This window comes from Pinus tabuliformis, chromosome 5_2 (assembly GCF_031772625.1).
Source record: "Pinus tabuliformis cultivar Carrire ecotype Pingquan chromosome 5_2, CPIR1, whole genome shotgun sequence".
Classification (NCBI taxonomy): Eukaryota; Viridiplantae; Streptophyta; class Pinopsida; order Pinales; family Pinaceae; genus Pinus; species Pinus tabuliformis.
The window spans coordinates 955,219,331-955,236,653 of NC_142306.1; the positions used below are offsets into that span (position 1 = coordinate 955,219,331).

Genomic DNA, 17,323 nt, shown 5'->3' on the forward strand with positions numbered 1-17,323 from the left:
ACAAGTCTCCAACCAAAATAGCCCCCATGAAAGTTCGACTTTTACATCCAAAAAAGCATAAGATGTCTCAAAGATGCAAAATCTATCCTCCAAAGGCCTCCAAGTAAAGTGATCCACAACCAAATCCTTAAAATATCCAATGAGATGTGTAGCTCTCCAAGGTGTGACATCCTTCTCAACGTATGATAAAACGAAGTAGAACACCTAGTAAAGTGGCATGTAGAGCGTGTAGGTTGTGGTGAAGCGATGTGTACAAGTTGAGGAATACTCCACAAATAATTCAACTAAATGTTGGGAATCACGATTGTTGTTAGACCAAAACCTGCAGGTGTTAGTCAACAATCGCATCACCAAAGATAAAGATCCACAAGAGGCAGTTAGTCCATGTCACGAAACACACAGGGAGCATTGGTTTATCCAATGTCCAACAATCTCCCCTCCAACGTCAGTCGAGTGTGTATCGAACTTGTGACCTATGCTCTAATACCACTTGTTGGTAATCACGATTGTCATTAGATGTTAGGCCCCACACCACAACAATTGGAAGAAAAAAGAGCAAAAGGGCTTTGTTACAATTGTGATAGCAAATACACTAAAGGTCATAAGTGTACTGAGAAGAAATTATTCTACATAGATTGTGAAGAGGAGGAAGAAAAGGAACAAGAAATGTCAAAAGAAGAGGATATACTCCAGGAACAAACCCTAGATAAAGAAGAAATGAATCCGACCATATCTTGTAATGCGTTGCCTGGAATTACCACTCCTCAAACTATCAAGATAGAAGGACATGTCAAGAAGAAAAAGGTAATAGTGTTGATTGATTCGGTAAGTACCCATAATTTTATTCATTGTAAGATAGCAAAGGAATTGAATTGCTTCCTATATCCAACACCAAAGTGATAAAGTGATGGTTGCAAGTTGAGGAACCATAAATTGCTCTGGAAAGTGCCATAATATCAAGCTATCCATGGGAGAATATATATTGAATAGCCCAATGCTTTCCATTCCAATGGGTGGTGTTGATGTTGTACTAGGAGTCCAATGGTTACAATCCTTGGGTACAATAGTTTTTAATTTTCAAGAACTTTTCATGAAATTTTGTGCAGAAGGAAAGGAAGTTGAATTAAGGGGTATTGCAGGGAAACCGAGAAAGATAATAAGCTCTAACGGTATGACAAAGCTTCTAAAGAAGGAACAACAAGGTGTAATTGCACAATTATGTTCGCTAGAGGTTCCCACATCGTAATAATCTATTTCTCCAGATATCCAAAAAGTCTTAGACAATCATTCCAAGGTATTTGAGACTCCCAAAGGTCTCCCACCTATTCGTGATCATGATCATACTATTCATTTGATTCCAGGAAGTGTTCCTCCAAACATCAGGCCATACAGATATCCCTATGCCCAAAAGAGTGAAATTGAACGTATGGTTGCAAAAATGCTAGAGGCTGGTATAATTCAACCTAGTCAAAGTTCTTTCTCTGCTCCAGTATTATTGGTGCACAAGAAGGATGGATCATGGCGTATGTGTCCGGATTATTGGGAGCTCAACAAGCTCACTATTAAAGATAAATTTCCCATTCTTGTCATTGATGAATTATTGGATGAATTGCACGGATCAATTTACTTCACCAAGTTGGATCTTCGTTCAGGATATTATCAAATCAGAATGAACACTGAAGACATTCTGAAAACAGCATTTAGAACTCATGAGGGTCATTATGAATTTTTGGTCATGCCTGTTGGCCTTACCAATGCACCTTCTACATTTCAAGGTTTGATGAATTCCATTTTCAAACCCTTCCTTAAAAAAATTGTGTTAGTATTTTTCGATGATATATTAATCTACAGCAAGTCTTGGAAGGATCATGTTGAACATGTTGACGGGGTGCTCAAACTATTGAAGGAGAAACAATTATATGCAAAAAGCTCCAAATGTTTCTTTGGAGTACAAGAGGTGGAATATCTGGGTCATATTGTATCTCATAAAGGTGTTAAGGTAAACCCTGGCAAAATTAAAGCCATTAAGGAATGGAAAATCCCCACATTCATAAAGCATCTGTGAGGATTTCTCAGGTTGACAAGGTATTATCGCAAGTTTGTTAAGAATTATGGAAGAATAGCAGCACCTCTAACAACATTATTGAATAAAGATGCATTTTCATGGACTCCAGAAGCAACAAAGGCCTTCGAACATCTTAAAGAGGCAATGTGCCAAGCACCGGTCTTAGCTACGTCGGACTTCACAAAAACCTTTATTGTGGAATGTGATGCTTCAGGAAATGGAATTGGTGTTGTTTTAATGCAAGATGAAAGACCCATTGCTTTCGAAAGTCGTCCAATCAAGGGAAAGTATTTACACAAAGCTATTTATGAGAAGGAAATGTTGGCAATACTACATGCACTTAAGAAATGGCGACCCTACCTAATGGGAAGACACTTCAAGGTAAAAACAGATCATGATAGTCTTAAATACTTTTTAGAACAAAGATTATCCTCTGAAAAGCAACAAAAATGGGTCACAAAGATGTTGGGTTATGACTTTGAAATCATCTACAAAAAAGGGAAGCAAAATGTTGTGGCAGATGCACTCTCAAGAAAGGATGAGGATGTGGAAGCATTGTTGTGCGCCATTTCTATTATCCAACCAGATTGGATAAACGAAGCAAGGGAGGAATGGAAGAATGACAAAGAAGTGTGGGCACTCATTCGAAAGCTACAACAAGATCCCAGTACATCTGATACATTTAGCTGGAAAAATGATTTGTTATGGTACAAGGATCGCTTATACCTATGTAAGAATTCCCAACTCACACAAAAGATTCTTATGGAATTGCACACTTATCCCTTAGGAGGGCACTCAGGATTTTTTAAAAATTACCACAGGGTTAAGAAGGAATTTCTTTGGGATGGCCTTAAATAAGATATTCAAAAGCTTGTGGCGGAATGTTTGGTTTGCCAGCAAAATAAAGTTGAAACAATTAAGACCCCAGGTCTATTACAACCTTTATCCATTCCAAGCCAACATTGGGAGGAGGTTTCAATGGAATTTATCACAGGTTTACCCAAGTCCGAAGGAAAGAGTGTCATCATGGTGGTAGTTGACAGACTTACCAAGTATGCACACTTTTGTGCATTATCACATCCATTTAAAGCCAGTACAGTTTCTACTGCATTTATGGAAACAATTCAAACGCTACATGGAAACCCAAAGATTATTGTAAATGACAGAGATCCCACTTTCACTAGAAATTTTTGGACAAAATTATTTTCTTGTCTCGGTACTCAGTTAGCTCATAGCTCATCTTATCATCCTCAATCTGATGGACAAACTGAGATAGTAAACAAATGTTTGGAAGGATATCTTCGTTGCTTTGTATCTGATAAACAGACACAATGGGTCAAATGGTTGCCTCTAGCTGAATGGTGGTATAACACTTCCTTCCATACTGCAGCAAAAATGACCCCATTTATGGCACTTTATGGATATCATCCACCATCCATCACATCATATTTAAGAGAAAATTCTAAGGTTCAAGTAGTGGAACATCACATCGAGCATCAACAACAAGTTCTGCAACTCTTAAAGGATAACCTCACGTTGGCGCAGAATAGAATGAAACAACAGGCAGATCAACATTGCAGCGAAAGAAGTTTTGATGTAGGTGACTGGGTATTCTTACAGCTACAACCATATAAACAAATGTCCTCAAGCAAGCTAAGAAGGATAATAAATTATCACCAAAGTATTATGGTCCCAAGATGTTGCAAAAGATTGGTACTATGGCATAAAAATTGGAGCTTCCTACAGCTTCTCGAGTGCACCCAGTTTTCCATGTTTCATGTTTAAAGAAGGTTATAGGTGACAAGCTCCCAATTCAAACAATATTGCCAAAACTTGACGAGGAAGGAAAAATCATATTGGAACCAGAAGCAGTCACAGAAACAAGAACTCGAGAGCTACGAAATCGTTCAATTTCAGAGTACCTTATCAAGTGGAAGAAATTATCCGTTGAAGATTCCACATGGTAGATGAGAATTTTATACAGAAGCATCCAGAACTACTCAAGCGTTGAAGACAACACTTTTCGGAAGGAGAGGGGCATGTTAGGCCCCTATAATACTAGTGATTCCCCCATTACTATTGTCATTGTATTCCTTATTGTTATTATTGTACCCCTATTGTCCCCATATTGTTATTAGTATGCCCCATAAAAACCCACTATTGTTATTTTTGTGCCCTTATGTTATTACTGTTATGTCGGCTTGATTACATTGTGACCCCTTAGACTCCTATATATAGAAGGGAGGTTTAGTCATTTGTATCATCCAAGAATTGTTCATTTGTATAATGTAAAGGAGGTTGCCCCCTCGAAGAGGCTGAATTCTAAGGCATTGATCTATCTTTTCTATCTTTTTGTGAGCTGGTTTCCTAACATTAGACCAAAACCCGCAAGTGTTAAACAATGATCGCATCGCTAAAGATAAGGATCCACAAGAAGCGGTTAGTCCATGTCACGAAACACACGAGGAGCATTGGTTTATCCAATGTTCAACACTAAATTACAAACTCAATCTTCATACCTATGTTGATTTCCTTGCTGGCAGCATTGACCATTTGTTCCTATTGTGTGGAGTCATTTTATGGCATGTGCGTAATAGTTGTTTGGAGTTCAAATTTATCATGTGCATAGCTCCTTTCTTATGCAAAAACTTTAAACTTTAACATTAATTCCACAACCTTTTAATTAAATCAAAAGTGAACTTTAGCCATACGCGATTTTCTCATGAGCTCAACGTGGGACCAGTTTGACTTGTCACTTGGTAGTTGCAAATTCAACTTGAGTTGTGCTTCATGTGGTGGGCCCTACACAGTTGCCATATCACCATTGATTTTCCACTTAATTTCCATGTCAAATTTTGACTTATTTTGACTTTGGAAAAATTTATAAATTTTCTCAATTATTATTTTGTTTTTTGAATTTTTCCTCATTTTTGCCAATAACATTAGGAAAATCCTACTTAGACCTAGTCAAATTCCATGAAATTTCAGGGATGACCTAGCACGGTAATATACATCGTCCCTAAACACTAAGATGGACTTAAGGCACGATCTTCAAGCTATCACCACAACTTTGGCATATGCAGTGAGAGAAAAAACCTAGAAATTATTTGTTGCTGAAAAAAAAGAATAATAAACCAAGTAAAAATAACACTTCAAGGTGTACTCACTTGTTGACAGAGTCTCAAGCATCTTAGGTTTGTTCCATAACTTTATTCATCATGCTAGTGACATTTATACAATATCCCCACAGAGTTGCAGAATATAAGGATTGAAGAAGAAAAAAGACGGAGAAAGGGGCTGGAAGACCCTGGCCCCTAATGAAATTTGGAACTCTGAATGATCTGTAAGTGCAGGAATGATCTGAAATATTCTTGAGCATGGAGTCTTCAAAGATTTTTCAAGTGCAACTTTAGTGGTCAACAAGGTTGTTGGATGGCTTGTTGGCTAATGAGGAGAATTTTTTTATCCTTGGGATTACCCACTTTCTGATGGGCAACAAGCCCCATTATGAAAGATGAAAGATTGGGATATGAGAACCAAACTATTTAACTTCCCTAGCTATGGAAAGGCTACTTGGTCATGAAGCAAGTACAAGGTGAATCAAAACCATTAGGATAGGATAAGTAATATTTCTAGTGGAAAACAAAGAAACTACTATCTTCCTCTTTCATAGCATTAAAAGAATAGAATTAGAAATTCGAGAAGCATGAATGTAAAAATCTGAAGTGTGCATTCATTTTATGAACTTAAATGCATTCTCGAAGTCCACCACAATAGGTAGAGTACAATATCCCAAGTCAGCTTGTTCTCCACGCTCTTCTTTGATGCTTTTCATTACAAGCCATGCAACCAACACACACACACACACACATATATACTAGCAGGTGTCCCATTGGGAAGAATGAGCCAACCTTTGATTGCTCCATAGGACCTCGTCAAATGACCAGGATCCAAGGGTCATTAGGTAACTGAATGTTGGTGTCACTATGACATCATACCTACCACGTGGCAGACTTTAAGTGGGCCACGTGTCACCAAGATTTGCATTTATCGGACAGCTGAAAGTGCCATATTGACGTGCCATGTGGCATCATGACAAGATAGGGGTTACCCACTTTTTGATGGGTAACAAGCCCCGTTATGAAGGATGGAGATTGGGATACGAGAACCAAACTATTTAACTTCCCTAGCAATGGAAAGGCTACTTGGTCATGAAGCAAGTACAAGGTGAATCAAAACCATTGGAATAGCATATGTAATATTTCTAGTAGAAAACAGAGAAACTACTATCCTCCTCTTTCATAGCATTAAAAGATAGAATTACAAATTCAAGAAGCATGAATGTAAAAATCTGAAGTATGCATTCATTTTATGAACTTAAGTGCATACTTGAATTGCACCATGATAGGTAGAGTATAATAGCCCAATTATTTATTATATTGTTTTCGAAGAAAGATCAAACATGTTATCACTAGGAAATACACGTTATTAAAAGAAAATCAACATAGTTTAAAACAATCATAGGCTTTAAAATAAGATAAAATAATAATAATAATTGAATAAAGAAAATGAGGATAACTAAAATAAGAAAAGGAATCACAGTTTCCAAATGATTAGAGAGATATCAAAATCAATATCCAAAATAAATGAATGGAAATTACAACATACTTGTCGATAACCAATTGCACGAGATGCGCAAGTTGTATTAGGAAGAATTCCCATATCCAAGAGCCAAGAGGCTTCAGCCAAAATTCCATTGCTCCCTACAGACAAAATGTCGTTTCAATCCTTTGCTTACAACTAAAGCTATGGAGTTCCTTTTTTTATTGATTATAGTCAGTAACCAATTAGCCACCTGTAAATTATATTCTAATTTCTCACTATAATCAATATATATGTCGAGCTTGAAGCAACTAAGAAGAATGGGTTTCAAATACCATTCTCTTCCTCCCAAAGTCTCCATACAAAGTTTTCAAAACACATGCTAAACACAATTAAACGAAGTGGATTTATTGCCTCTTACCTTTCATATATTTAAAGTTAAGAACAAAATAATTAAAACAAGGGGCAAAGGTGGAGACAATTTATGTTCAGCTTACCTTCAACTATCCTATACTATGCAGTCTTATTTATTAATGAAAATTGAGTAGACGGTACTTCTTATAGCAGCTCTTATCCTCTTGAAATTACAATTACCCAAATGTATGATTTGATTGGAAAAGTTTAAGCTTTAAAAACAAAGTGTATAGTTGGATAACAAGTAACAAGTAACAACAATAATTGGATTTATGGGAGACATCATAATTTCAATCTTATTTCAAAGCAAATGACTTTTCACTATCCTCAAAATTGCAATCAGATTGCATGAATGCAAACCAAATATTATTACTTGTTAAAGAAAATCTCATCCTTGTGTCACAAGAAATGGTTGTCTGTTTGAAGGCCTTTCTAATGATCTAGTAAGAAAACTTAAAAACTTATATAACATGGTTTTTGATTGATAACAAACACGATGGAAATCACTGAGTGGAAAAGGGATTTACTATTTCCCTCGAGAATGTGAATTGATACACTTCAATGCACATTACTATTGGTACTGTTTAGCTCCCAAATTGTCACATGGTCTAACTAAACACAAGTTGTGAGACCCTAAGGACAACTTAGGCAAGCTACCCAGAGTCACCTTCGTAGCCTTGCCTCTCTTTAGACTAGATAGGCTCTAGCCAAGTGGGAAACCCCCAGGGCACACCAAGCTTGAGATGTTGTGGAATAAATGGGCACAGGAGCTTAGGTTTAGATCTGATTTAGGGTTTTAAGATGACAATTTACCTTTCAGACTTAGAATCAGATTTAAATAGGCATTTTCAAAGTCTAAAACAGCAATATAACAATGTTAATAACAACAAATCAAACAATTTTTTAACACTATAATTTTGGGATTTGCTTTTACAATTAATAAGTCAAGCTTAGGATGCTTATTTGAGGCTCAAACAACATTGAAAGGCAATCTGGTTTAGGGTTTTAACTGCTGTAATTTCCAGATTGCTTGAAACAAAAAATAGAGGTTTTTTGTAATTGTGGGTTGGTTGAAAGGGAAGGTCAGTGCCTTACTTTGTTTTGGGCTATGGAGCTAACTATGTAACTTTAGAGGACAGTTCTACAAAAGATCTAGGAGCTGGTTGGGCTGTAAAATACAAGCCAAAGACAGTCCCTCGATTTTGTAGCGTCCCCTTTGGGAAATTTACCCTTAGGGTTGAAAAGAACACATGACAAAAACATATTCTAACTAGCATCACAGCATTCCTACAATTTTTGCAAACAGAGATAATACTGAATGCACAAACAGTGTAAAAAAGTGTTTTCAACTTTCCACCAACAACTCATACAAATAAAGTCAATTCAACAGTAGGTTACAAGTCCATAATCCTTCCAATAACACACTGTAGTTTAATTTCACAATCTAATACTAATTGTATCATCAGTCCCTGCTGTCCCTATACTACTGATCTGACCTTATAGCCAACTACAGTCTTGGCACCCTTGGTCACAAAGCTGCCTTGGAGTCCCACTCAGCTAACCTTGACCTCTGCTGCCACAGGGGACTATACAGGCCTGTAGGTTCTCCGGTGGCCATAAATGCTCCCTTGCTGCCTCCAGATAGGAGTTCCCAATTTCGCTAATACAAGGAAGGGTTCCTGTGCTCCCTCACAACTCCAGATACACCATTTTGCTGCCACACAGAGGGCAACTCCAGCCCTTAGAGATACCCGCTGCCCAGAGCAGACCTCAGCAGGGTTTCGCTGCCACAATTGTTACCTCAGAGAGATCCGCTGTCACAACTGACACCTCAGAAAAATCCATTGTCACAATTGACACCTCAGAAAGATCCATTGTCATGATTGCCACCTCAGAAAGGATCTGCTCTCATCAACAGAGCCTCAGAGGGACCCCGCTGCTACCGATTAAGCCTCAGAAATGATTTCACTACCTTAAAGATGAGCTGCTGCCATAAAGATTACTTCAGGAGTAGCCCACAGCCACAATAGAGTTTACTCAAACCCTCACTACCTCAGAACAAGAGACTTCCAAGCTTTGAGTGGCCTCAAAAACCCTCTCTGCCCAAAACAATGTCTCAGAAGTCCACATTGTCACAGAATTTTGTCTCGTGAGCGGACGCTGTCACAGAAAATTCCTTAAGGTAGGCTGCTGCTTCAGATACTTATTGGAATATTCACTAATATTGAGAAAGGGGGTGAATCAGTATTAGGCACTTTTTAACAATTTAATAATATAATGTAAACATTAAGAATTAGCAACACCATTCAACAATGCATAACAACAAAGACAGTACACAGATTTTTAGGTGGAAATCCTTCCGGGAGAAAAACCACCGAATGCTTTTTAATATATGTCTTAAAGATTACATCAACAGGAAGCTCCAACATCCAAAATTCTCCCACAACAACTGGAAGGAGGCTCCAACCCCCTGATTTATCAGCTCCAACTGAACGAATGCTCCAATGCCCTAGTTTTATGAGCTCCAACTGAAAGGATGTTCCAACACCCTGCAAGATCCAACTTGCACTAACACCGGCTCGACACCCTAAAGTGTTCTTATTCTCCAAAAGGAGATGTTAATCTCCACCTTGCACCACCTTACCACTTTGCTCAGCAAGCCACACCTTGCCCTAAAGGTTCTGACCTTCAATTCAACACAGTGGATCATGTTTCATATATTTTCAGACTGGGTCCACCTCTACTATATCAACATAGACAACATCAAATCAATTTGCTAACTTTGTCAATCTGCAATACTAGCACAAGGTTTTCACCAGCAATGCCCACTCTCTTTGCACACCAAAAGAATCAAACCCCAATTGAACAATCCAATAGCATTCAATGCTCTCTACTAAACAAACAAATCTACTACTGCTCAAAATGTATATCCAATGCCAAACCCTAGCAGCATAGAGATAGATTCACAAGTCTCTATGATGAAATCATTGTACCAATAACATCTTGCAGAACAAACTCTGTCCAAACCCTAGCAACATTTGGATCAACCACAATTCAAGATACTCTTACTGCTCAACAGTGCATCAAACCCTAGCTCCACAATTCTTGCTCAGCCACATATCAGCATACAAACTTGGCCATCGCTGACAAAATCAGTCATATAAATACTTGCAGCAACACTGACTCAGCCATACACAATCATACTTGATCTGCAAACTTCGCAAACAACAACATCTTCAAGGCAATACAATGCTCATGACAATGACAGCTAAAGCAGTGCTTTCCAATCCAATGTTGTGAAAATTGCGATCAGGATTAAATTGGCGAGGGGAAAAATCAGAAAAAGAAAAAAAAAAAAAAAAAAACACGTAAAAATCGGGAAAAAATCGTAAAATACAAAAATATTCATTTTTTTCAATTTTTTTAATATCTAAAGCATCTACAACATAAAATAAATACATTGACACGTAAATATGATAAACGAACTAATATATAAGATGTGTAATATCATTTCTAGTGCTACATCACACATAACAGTGAATCATGTCCTAAATAGTAAGTCCTAACTCCTGAGTCCCAACTCAGCTTCAAAATATCAACAAAAAATATAATAATGTATCTCATATCATGAGTCGTAATGTCATATACAATGAAATGAACCAAATAACTAATACTATTGATTTCCTCTACCCCTCTTGCGAGAAAATGCAATAGCTTTCCCTTTCCCTCTAGATGTAGATGCCAGTGGAGCTGGCAGTGGACTCTGCTATGCTCTAGAAGCTGAAGAACTAGGAACTACAGGAGGTAGACCACGTCCTCTACTAGTGGCAGGGGGAGCCTGGGTAGGTGGTGTCATCTCCTCCTCTTGTTGCTCCTCCTCCTCCCCCTCTATGCCTTCCACTACCTCCGGCTCTAACCAATCATCAGAAAACTCCATGAGAGGCCTCTCAGCCTCAACCCTCCATGCAACAGTGGTGTCAATCCCATCCAATGAGATGGCCTCCATATCAGGTATCCTCTCAAGTTGCCTCACCCACAATCGAAGATTGTAGTAGACGTAGACCATGTCATTAAGTCGCTAGGACTCCAACCTGTACATCTTGGTGCACCAATGAAGTCCTCTACATCTCGCAGAATCTGATGAAGTTCCCTGCTCGTTCTTCCTCTGCCAGCAAGTGCTTCTGTTAGCTCCTCCTCATCCTGTGATTCTTCCTGACCCGAGGAAGAATTCTTTACTTCCGTTGGTTGAAGAGGTTTGACCAACGGCTCCTCTATTGACTACTCCTTGGAATGCATTTCTCGAGATTTTTCGAAAGCCCTATCCTCCATGAACTTCACATCTCGTCGAACTACTACCTTCCTGCTACTTGGAAGATAGATTTTGTATTCCTTAACATTCTTGCTATATCCCACTAGATACCATTTCTCTACAGTTTGACCCAGCTTCTTCCTCTTTTCCTCGGGTACACGGTAATGTGCTAAGCTCCCAACTATCCTGAAATGACTGACTTTAGGCGTCTTCCTTGTGACAACTTTCTCTGGATTAATCTTGCCCAATGCTTGATGAGGAGTTTTGTTCTGAACATAGACTGATGTGTTGCATGCTTCTGCCCACAGGAATTTTGGCATATCTTGATCATACATCATGGCCCTAGTTGCTTCTACAATAGTCTTGTTCTTCCTTTCTGCTACTCCATTCTGCTCCGGATTGTAAGGAGTTGTCCACTCTCTTTTGATGCCCTCCTTAGCACAAAAATCAGCGAAGTCCTTATCGACATACTCTCCACCATTATTTAAGCGCAAAACTTTTATTTTCTTCCCAGTCAGATTCTCCACCAGAGCCTTGAACTCTTTGAATCAAAAGAAAACCTCGTCCTTGGTATTCAGAAAATAAATCCAAGTTTTCCTTGAGTGGTCACCAATGAAGGTAAGGAAGCACTCGGCACCACTAAGAGCTTTAGTGGACATAGATCTGCAGATATCTGGGTGTATCAATCCTAGTACACTCTTAGCCTTATTCTTACTTCTAGGAAATGTTTCTTTAGCATACTTTCCCAGAGCACATCCTCTGCATACATCATCTCGTTCTGTACTAAGATCCGGAACTCCTGTTACAGTGTTTCTGAGAATTCTCAGAGCCCCATGGTGCAAATGTCCCATTCTTCTGTGCCATAGTTCGTTCAAATCCTTGTCACCATGATTGCCTATTGGTGCCATTGGTGATTCTAGTTGTAATCCATACAACCAGTTACTTTTGATCCCTATCTGCACTTTCTTTTTCCATCTTGGGTGTTTGACGTATACTTTTTCCTTGATGAAGAAAATGTCATAGCCTTTGCCTTGAAGTTGCGACACAGAAAGTAAATTCATCCCCAATCGTGGTACATGCAGCACATTGGTAGCACGGAACCTGTTTGAAAAACTATGGTACCCCTCCCTACTGAAGTACACTTTGCCTTGTTCCCCATGGTGATCTGAAAGTTCATCCTCTCCTCCTGATAATCTGAGAAACATTCCCGTCATATGCCAAGAGGCTCCACTGTCTATATACCATACTTCTGATGATGCAGAGCTAGTCACACAAGCCACTTCTTCTTCCAGCCTGGAAGCCAACATAGAGAAATCGAAGTTACTGTCTCTTGTGCAATTTTCTGAAAATCTGTGCGAGTCTCCTGACGTAGATGCCTCTGCATCATGGTCTCGACCCATAATTGATTTTCCCTTCCTGTCTCTGATTACTTCCTCTGATACCATGTGAAAATTCTATCACTACAACAACTGATTTATTTTACCTACTTATTTGTCAATAAGTTATTTACGAAAAACCCTTCAATAAACATCAAAATAATTTTTGCTCTAGAAATCACACCATAATACAGAAACAAAACACATACACAAGAATCAACACATCAACACAGATATTTTGGACAAATGTCCCTGGAAAAACCCAATGCGGGAAAACCGGTGCAGCAGAGGAGGATTTTATTATTCAGCAATTCTTCAGTACAACTGGGTGCCAAACTGGCTTACCCAACAGAGAACAAATTCTCCAGCACTTCTCCCAACCTCAGCGTCAGGCTTACTAGCCTCTACACAGCTCCCAGACCTACTGCGTCAGCTCTTGCCTCTCTGCATCACCCACGCAGGCCTTCCAGTGATTGTGCAGTCTGTTGCCTCTGCGTCTGTTAACACTCAGGTTGTCCCTTTTGACTCCTAAAGGGATACGGCCGAGGTAACTACAAACCAACTTTGGACTGCAGGCCCTAGCCTGCCTGCAGTCAGAGAGGGCTCTCTCTTTATGATTTAGCTTTGTTGAAAGGGATGATTTTAGGCTAGATATGATGCACAGGGGGTTTGATTGAGTTTTGGTGGGAAAACTGACACTTTCAGGTAGAGAGGCAGAGTATAGTCTGAATGTTTCAAACCATTCGGCGTGGAGTCGAAGAGGGGAACTGCTGGTGTCTTTCCTTAATAATAGTGAGGGGAAAATGGAGCAAGATAACTGAAGCAGAAGCAACTTTCAGGTTCAAAGGATGGAATGAATGCTAAAGAAAGAGAGGCAGTTAAGAATCTCTCCAACAAATTAGCAGAGAAAATAACAGGGCGCTACCTAGGGGCAGTTAAGAATCCCTGGATATTTGGCCAACACAGGTGAACTGGGGTAAACATGAGCCGAGAGGAATTCAATGTTCATAACCAATTCTTTTAGAGGAAAACATCAAAAAACAGCAGAAATTGAGCATAGAGAGTGTTTAAACTAATTCTAGGCTATTCCTTTTTTCTGCTATTTAGATAATGGCACACACATAAACAGAGATAAGAGGCACTTATTGCTTCAGACCGCAGCGCAGGAATTCCATCTTCAACTCTTCAGAACATTCATCAGCAACAGACAGTTCGCTCTCCAAGCTTTAAGCAATCTTTGATTACAGAAAAGTTCAGGTATACACAGCGAGTCTCTAATGAAAAATCTCAATTGACCAACCCTTAAAACTATACAGAGGGTGGTATATATAGGGCAAAAACTCTCTGCAGAGTTCCTTTATTACATCTTGACCTAATTAGGTCATAAAAAATGACTACTTGACCTAATCCTATCTAGAAATAAATGCAAAAAATATCTCGGGCCGTGCTCAGGGCCGATGTGTCAAAACTGAATAAATGATGTCCTCGGTGGCTTGCTGTAGTGTTTTCTGCAATAAATGGGTATGGATTTCTGCTTTCTTGCTGTCCTGCTGCCTTGAATGCTTTAATGATGATTTGAAGGCAAGGATGGGCTGATGCTTATTGATTTGACTTTCTGGGGGCTTCATCAATGTTCAGGGGCCTCGAGCCCCTAAAAATCATGACTGATACTCTCTGGCGTCTTTTCTTCCACTGATACTCTCTGACAAAATCTGGACTGCTGATTTGATGTGTTGCGGGTCTAATCGCCAGTAAATGGCCGCTGTTCGGCCTCGGTATCATCTGGAATTGTCTTCTGATCATTTTGGTATGCTCTGTGAAGAAAATGGATCATTTTTGCGCCTTTTCGGGCTTCCTGGGGCCGCATGGTGAGAAGATTCCCTGAAGATTCTCCATTTTGGCCCAAAAAATCCTGCGATGAGCGATTTGGCGCAAATCGCTCATCAAAAACTGCCTCAGAATTCGATTCCGGGGCTCCGAAGTGCGACTTTTGCGCCTCTGCGTCCAAAAAAGGGCTGATGACGTCAGCATTGTACGGCGGGTGACGTCAGCAAGGCGACGTGGCGGGATGACGTCATCACGTACGGACAATGACATGGCAGGTACGGTGGCGGGGACACATGGCAGTGACGTGGCAGGAGGCCACGCAGGCAGGTGACTCATCGGGTGACTGGACAGGGGTGACGTGGGCATGTGACTGCGTAGGGGATGACGTGGGGTATGACGTCACTAGGCAGGGCGGTAAGCGGTATGTGGCGCACCGCTTTTCGGGGATGGTGGTTTCGGAGGGAGGGGCTCCGCCACAGCCCAGCGCCTGACGCGTGGCGGGGGTACGGCGGCAAAACCGCCGAACTCCCGGACGTTAAAGGCCGGGCGTGTCGGGAATGGGGATGCCCGCCAGCCGTTGATCTGTGGGGCGGGCGATCCAACGGTTGGCGGCGGACGCGAAGGGAAGGCGGGTTAACGGGTGGGAATATTCGCAGGAATATTCCCTTTTAAATACATGCGGCGAACTGGTTGAAACTTAGGAAAACGGGTTTATATGGGTTTTTACACGCGCGGGTTAATATTTATGCATAAAACTTTGGTTTAGGGACGGAATATGGGTTTTTTGGGGGTTTTTTAGGGTTAAGGGGGAGGTTACTAACTGACCAGATGTCAAACTAGTTCCTCAATGACGCGGATGGGCTAAAAACAGTCCTGGATGGACTGAGATTTCCCTAACTTGGTAGAATTATGGCTATAATGCCAGGGAGGGGTATTTACATAGGGGGATTTATATACATGATTTTAATAGGGGAAGGGAAAAACTAATAGGGAGTTATATAATAAGGGTGATGAGAAAAAGAGAGATGTTAGTGAACTCCAGCCTGAGTACCTCCAACTGAAGAAACTGCCTCGGACCGAAAAATGGATTGCTTATCAAAATTGGAACACAGCAGTGGCCCTTAGACTAGCATACTCTTATGGATACTTCTTTGGCCATCTGTAGCAAATATGGAGCATTGCAGCATGCATAGCACGACATATTTGGCATGTAAAATTGTCGATCATGAAAGATGATTAACCTACTGCAGCAGGAGGCTAACAGCGTCTACCTCTCCAACCTTTGCGTTGGTCTTCTAGTGTTGATCTCGACTCTCTGTTCTGTACCTACTACCTCCTACTGCTCCCCAGACCACTAGTTCGAATTTCTCAACTAACCCCATTCCAGAAATCAAACTGACTGGTCTCCCTCAGTGTGCTCTCCAACTGACCCTCAAGCCTCTTCTTATACTTTTCCTGTTGGTCCTTCAACGGCCGAGATTAAATCTCTAATCAACAGCTAAGATTAGATTTGGCTTGATCCATGACTTTTGGAACCTTCTAACCCAGTTTTATATTAATACCCATTAATATTTTATTTTTCCTAAGTTTAGTCTTGGGAACTCCATTAAAATATTAATTATTTTTATATCTCCCAAACTGGTTAGAATCTGCCCAAATCATTTCTAGGTCTTGGAGATCTCATGTGCTTTAGCCTCTCCACCAATTTTCATGGCTAGAGCACATTTGATGCTACCCCAAATCAACACCAAGTGAAGACAAGAATCATGTGTCTCTCTCTCCTCATGGCCTTCACTAAGACTTACAATTGTTAGTCCTGGTCTAGTGCATGACAGATGAAGTAGAGATCCATATCTGCCACTCCCACTTAACCAAGGATGACCAACCCATTCCATAAAAGGAATATACCCAAGCTCCCTCTTAACTAGGGACTTGACCAAGCTCCCTCTTGACAAGGGACTTGCTTCCAGCATCTCTTTAAGTGGAGATCATGGGATAACCAGCTGCTTGTAGAACTCATTCCTTTGATGTCATGAATTTCTTCTTTGTCATAGAGTCTACATCTTTCGAGACTTCTTCATAGGGCACAGATCATCCATCACTTTCATCCATGAGTCAGGTCAGTCATGTCATCATTCCTTTCATTGGAAAGTTATTCATTAGTCCATATTTGGCTTTCATTCATGCCATGTTGCCTTCTTCATGCCATATTTCCTTGAGGATCTTTCATCCTACTACATGGTCCTCAGTTGTAGTACTTCCACAATTTCTTCCCCTGGCAGCCCTACATAAGCCCATCCAGATATTATTCAAAAATAAGAAATGAACATTAAATCAAAATTACCTTTGTGATGGTTTTTCATCATGACATCCTTTTGTTTGCATCAGCGTCTTGCATACATATTGACACATCTCCAAAAGATATATATTGTCAAGGGTCTCTTTCTTCTTCAGAATTCATCAGGGTCTTCATATCTTTCATGGAGATATCATAGTCAAATAATTCAGTCCTTGGATGTTGATTACTTCTTCCATAGTTGCATAATTCATGATCTCTTCCTTTCTTTCTGTTGAAGAATCTAGGGCAATTAGGTTTAGTATGATTCTTCTTGACTTAATAACAATTTGTGAAGTGTTTTTACAATTTGTCTTGTTAGCTTAATCTTCTTGTTCTTCTTATTAATGCATGTGTGTGTGCTTCATCAAACTGCTACCAAAACATAAAAACAA

General features: G+C 39.9%; 1 protein-coding gene across 2 annotated transcripts in view; it reads right to left on the bottom strand.

Moving 5' to 3' along the window:
* IPT9 (isopentenyltransferase 9) overlaps nucleotides 1-17,323 on the bottom strand; it is a 336,165-nt gene that overhangs the window by 114,454 nt on the left and 204,388 nt on the right. For both annotated transcript variants that reach the window (XM_089437271.1, XM_089437272.1), the window contains exon 7: nucleotides 6,734-6,828. In XM_089437271.1, the coding sequence (XP_089293397.1) occupies nucleotides 6,734-6,828 (95 nt within the window). The remainder of the gene's footprint in view (nucleotides 1-6,733; nucleotides 6,829-17,323) is intronic.